This window comes from Mandrillus leucophaeus, unplaced genomic scaffold, assembly GCF_000951045.1.
Source record: "Mandrillus leucophaeus isolate KB7577 unplaced genomic scaffold, Mleu.le_1.0 Scaffold77, whole genome shotgun sequence".
Taxonomy (NCBI): Eukaryota; Metazoa; Chordata; class Mammalia; order Primates; family Cercopithecidae; genus Mandrillus; species Mandrillus leucophaeus.
Genome location: NW_012108363.1, coordinates 6,435,874 through 6,441,116, shown reverse-complemented (window position 1 = coordinate 6,441,116; position 5,243 = coordinate 6,435,874). Strand labels below are relative to the sequence as shown.

Sequence of the window (5,243 nt, the reverse complement as noted above, 5' to 3'; positions counted from 1 at the left end):
TATAATGTATGTATATTTAGCCTTTCACTGTTGCTGGACATTTGGGTTGTTTATAGTTTTTTTAAATCACAAAAAACTGCCACAGTGATTATTCTTGTACCTATATATCCACACCCTTGAGTGAGTATTTCTGGAACTGCCTAATCAAAGCAATGCCCATCTTAACGTTTAGCAGCTATTTGGGCTTGTGGAGTTTAAGCATCTGCTTCTTAAGCTCAGCCGAGTGAACCTGATTACTGATGGGAAGCAGATGGCGGGCCCTGTCATCGCGAGCTCCTGCCCAGTGTGATTGAGAGTGGGACTTTGTGGGGAAGGGGCAAGATGAAAGGTGATGCAGCAGGAGGTCCCCACAGAGAACTTGCATTGTTTGTCGGCAGCAGTTTGCTCCCTGGATGCCCAGCCAACTTGGAACTGTTTTCTAACAACCAAAGTGTTCCTGTCCTCTAATTCCACAGGCTAACTTTGACACGAACTTCGAAGACAGAAATGCATTTGTCACGGGCATTGCAAGGTACATTGAGCAGGCTACGGTTCACTCCAGCATGGTAAGTCTCTGTGATCCACATGTGCAGACATGCTCCCTGCTGGGCTGGCAGGGGTCGTGGGCAGCTTCTCACGCCAGAGGCATGTGCAGACCTACTCTGAGAACCCCGTTCCTCAGTCAGAAGCATCTGCTTAAGCCCACTCTTACATTCTGCCCCATCCACTCTCCGTGCCTAGAAACATACTGTTCCCCTTTATCGTCTGGCTTTGTGAATACTCCTTAACTGTTAGGGCCCAACTGAGTCTCCACTATTCACTTCCCTGAGCTCCTATAGCTTTTTGGGTTAACATGTGATTGGATCCTGCCTTGTTTATAGGTTAATGAATGTGTGGAATTTTGTCTCGAGCAAAGCAAAAGGTTCCTTGAAAAAGGGACATTGGCTTTGGTTTTGAAGTAACAGTTACTCAAAAAAGCTGATGGCCTAAATCACGTGCAAATAGGGTTAGTTCTTATTTTCTCTCCTAGAGTCTGATTCATCTGTGGAGGGCTCCTCCCCTTCTCTATTGGGCTTCCATTGCTTTTATTCTCATGCAGCACTGCAATTTAAAGAATTCCAAATTCCGTGTTCATAGACCCTGCCTGTGGCTCCATAGACCTTTGACACTATATGTCTTAGCTCATTTTGTGATGCTATAACAAGGAAACTGCAGACTGGGTAATTTATAATAAGTAGAAGCTTAGGCCGGGTACGGTAGCTCATGCCCCTAACCTCAGCACTTTGGGAGGCTGAGGTAGGAGGATCCCTTGAGCTCAGGAGTTCGAGACCAGCCTGGGCAACATGGTAAGACCCTGTCTCTACAAAAAATTTAAAAATTAGCTGGGTGAGGTGGCGCACATCTATAGTTGCAGCTACGTGGGAGACTCAGGTGGGAGGATCGCTTGAGCCCAGGAGGTTGAGGCTGCAGTGACTTGTGATCATGCCACTGCACTCCAGCCTGGGCAACAGAGCAAGACCCTATCTCAAAAAAAACAAGAGTAGTAGTTTATTGGCTCATGGTTATGGAGGCTGGAAAGTCCAAGATTGAGGGGACAGTATCCAGTGAGAGCCTTCTTATTGCATCATGCCATGGCAGAAGGCATGACGTGGGTAGGAGAGAGAGAGAAGGGGGCCAAACTCATCCTTTATAAGGAACCCACCCCCATAATAACAGCATTAATTCTTTCATGGGGGTAGAGCCCTCGTGACCTGATCACCTCTTAAAGTACTCACCTCTCAACACTGTTGCACTGGAGGTTTAAATTTCTAACACATGAACTTTGGGGAACACACTCCAACCATACCACTGTATCAGTTATTTCCCGTAACCTTGTGTTGACAAACTCTGCTCATTCATTCAGTAAGTATTGTGTCGCTGGTGCCCACAGAGGACCGTGTAAATGCTGGAGAGATATGCAAGGACAGATAGGGGCCAGTCCTGATCCTCAGTGAGTCAAGTGGGAAATTGACAAGCTTACCATTTATTGAATGCTTTTTCTATACAGATATTTTAGATGCATTGTCTCATTTGCTCCTCACATCAACCCTGTGAGGTAGGTTCTATTGTCATATCCATTTTGCAGATGGGGAAAACTGGAGCCCAGAAAAATTACGTAACTTACTCAGTGTCCTGCAGCTGACAAGTGACAGCTCTAGATCAAGGTCTGCCTGACTACAAAACCTTTGCTCCAGACTATGCCTTACAGACAAACAAAAATATGCGAAGTTAGGGGTAAATGTCATGATAAAAGTTCAAAGTTCTGTGTTTTTGAAGGAACCTTGAGAGAGTCAGAGAAAGCTTGATGAAGGAAGTGGCTTTTGTGTGAGGCTTTGTAGGAGGATAATGATACCTTGTAGACACAGTATACTTTAAAATATATGTAAGGCATTTTCATATATTATATTATTGGGGCTTTATAACAGCCCTGTGACTTGCAAAGTGATCATTATATCCATTTTAGGGATGAGAAAACTGAGGCCTAGAAAAGTTAATAAGCAGGCTGCTCATGATCTCACAACTAGTAAATCACAGGACTGGACCTGAAATCCAGGACTGACTCCCAGTCCTGATCTCTTTCTCCTGTTCTGTGCTGTCTCACACAGTTAGAATTTTACCAGTCCAAGATGAGATGGGGAGAGCACAGCATGTGGAAGAGCCAGTGTGAGCAAAGGCACAGGGCAAGGATTTTCAAGGAGTGACTGGTTTGGACTGTAAAGTACATATAGGGATATTGTTTATAGATTCCCTACAAATAAGGTGTCGGGGCATGGAGGGAGTATTCATTTGCTTGGATACCATAACAAAGTGCTACAGATGAGGTGGCTTAAACAGTAAAAATGTATTTTCTCCCCATTCTGGAGGTTAAAAGTCCAAGATCAGGGTGTCCGTAGGTTCGGTTTTTCCTGAGGTTTCTTTCCTTGGCTTCCAGATGGCTGCTTCTCTCTGCATCCTCACGTGGTCTCTTCTCTGTGTGCACACATCACTGGCACCTTCTTTCTGTGTGTCCAGATTTCCTCTTTTTATAAGGACACCAGTCAGATTGGATCAGGGCCCTCTCTAATGGCCTCATTTTAACTTAATTACCTCTTTAAAGGCCCTATCTCCAAATACAGTCACATTCTGAGGTCCTATGGGGTTAGGGCTTCAACATATAAATCTGGGGGGCACACAGTCTAGCCCATAACAGAAGGCTTTAGTTTATTTAATAAAAAATTAAAAGCAATGGAAAATATTTATCCTTAGAAGAGATGTGAACAGAACTCTGTTTGGGGGACAGGTTCCATGTGTTAGTTATATGTAGAATGAGTTGCAAGTAGGAATGGGGCAAATAAATTTGTCAAGATAATTAAAGTTATCTACACTGCAGGAATTCAAGGTCGAATGAGGGTGATGGCACTGGGGTACAGCTGAGAGGATATGGATGTGAGGGACACTGGCTTAGCAGTCAGCTGGAACTGTACTGACTGAGTTCCCAGGAAGACCAGGTCAAGTCACCAACAGGGCAGTCGGAAGGAGGGGCTAGGTTGGAGGGTGATGGTGTTCATTTTCTGTTGCTGCCCTAACAGAGTGTCACAAACTTAGTGGCTTAGAACAACACTGATTTATTTGCTCACATTTCTGTCAGGTCAGAAGTCTGACATGGGTCTTACTGAGTTAAAATCAGGGTGCCAGCAGGGCCACATTCCTTCTGCAGGCTCCAGGGGAAAGTCTGTTCCCTTGCCTTTTCCACCTTCTAGAGGTGTCTACATTCCTTGACTCGTGGCCCCCAGCCAGCAGTGACATCACTCTGATCTCTGCCTGCATCTTCAAATCTCCTTCTCTGACTCTTCTGCCTCCCTCTTTTGCTTATGAGTACCTTGTGTTTACACTGGGCTCCCCAGGATAATCCAGAATCACCACCACCACCCCCTACCCCCATTGCAAGGCTCTTAACTTGATCACATCTGTAAACTCCCTCTTTCCCTGTGAAGGAACATATTCACAGGCACCAGGGATTAGGGTACAGACATCTTTGGGGGACCATTATTCTGCCTACACAGGGAGAGTGTTGATGTGGCTTAGGCATGAGTCATGAGTGGCATGCAATGCTGACATTCCCGGATAACGTCAAAATCTCCCTTCAGTCAACAGTGTCCTCCTCATGCCTTTCCCAGTCTTTCTGGGGTAGCTTCTCAGCAGCAATGTGGGCATATGAGATGCTCATCTTCTTGTATGTCTCCTGCCCCCTACTTGGGCAAGGTGAATCTCTTGAAGGGCAGGATAACCAGAGAAGAGAGGAGGGGAAGTGCGCAAACCACATAATTGACCAACTATATGGAAGAGTTGAAGGTTCTTTGCTGGGGGTCAGATGGGGGCTGAGTGATCACTGAATCTGCCACTACAGAAAATTTGAGCCAGACTCACATTGGGTTTAAGTCGTGGACTTTCAGAATATTAGAAATGTAAAGGACTTTAGAGATCCTTAGTCCTGAAGCTGTCAATGTGGGCTACACAAGAGAATCAACCCTGGGGATTGTTAAAAAAAACACCAGTGTCCCACCCCATCCCTAGGGATAAATATTTAGTTAGTTTGGGGCCTGGCTTAGGCTTCAAAGTTCCCCAGGTAACTCTAATGTACAACCAGGGCTGAACACCAGTGATTCAGGCCAACTCTTTACCTCCAAGTAAGGAAACTAAGACATTAAAAATTAAAAGATGGGCCCAAGAAGAGTGAGGACCAGTACTCAAGTTTCCCCACTCAAGACTCTTTCCACCGCACAATCCTAACCTCTACATTCCAGCATAATTATATGACAGATCTGGCTGATGGCCAAACTGTCCGCAGGGCAGAGTTCACATTCTTCTTGTTCACTGCGCTGTTCGCAGCACAAAGCACAGAGCCTGGGACCCGTGAGTACCCAGTTAAACATTCACTGAATGCATGAGTTGGAATTACACCTGTTGGCAGGCAGTTCAGTGCTAAAAGTAGACACATGTTCCTTACATGACTGACTGTCACTTCCCCTTTTTGACATGTGTTCTGAGGCAGATGACTGCGGGACCCACAGGCTTGATTGGCTCTCCCTGTTCTCAAGGACAACATGTTACTGATTTTCAAAGTTCTCTAAATTAATCATTGTAAGTGTGACTTGGCAATGACATTTGCTGTTGAAAACAGAACTGTCATAAGTAAATTAATCTGCTATTGTACTAATAAGATATTATGAAATGGTGATATGTGG

General features: G+C 45.1%; 1 protein-coding gene across 3 annotated transcripts in view; it reads left to right on the top strand.

Moving 5' to 3' along the window:
- Positions 1-5,243, top strand: part of CYFIP2 (cytoplasmic FMR1 interacting protein 2) — a 133,328-nt gene that overhangs the window by 20,215 nt on the left and 107,870 nt on the right. For 2 of the 3 annotated variants that reach the window (XM_011966703.1, XM_011966704.1), the window contains exon 3: positions 456-545. The exons of the other annotated variant lie outside the window; for it this stretch is intronic. In XM_011966703.1, the coding sequence (XP_011822093.1) occupies positions 456-545 (90 nt within the window). The remainder of the gene's footprint in view (positions 1-455; positions 546-5,243) is intronic. 3 annotated transcript variants of the gene reach the window in all.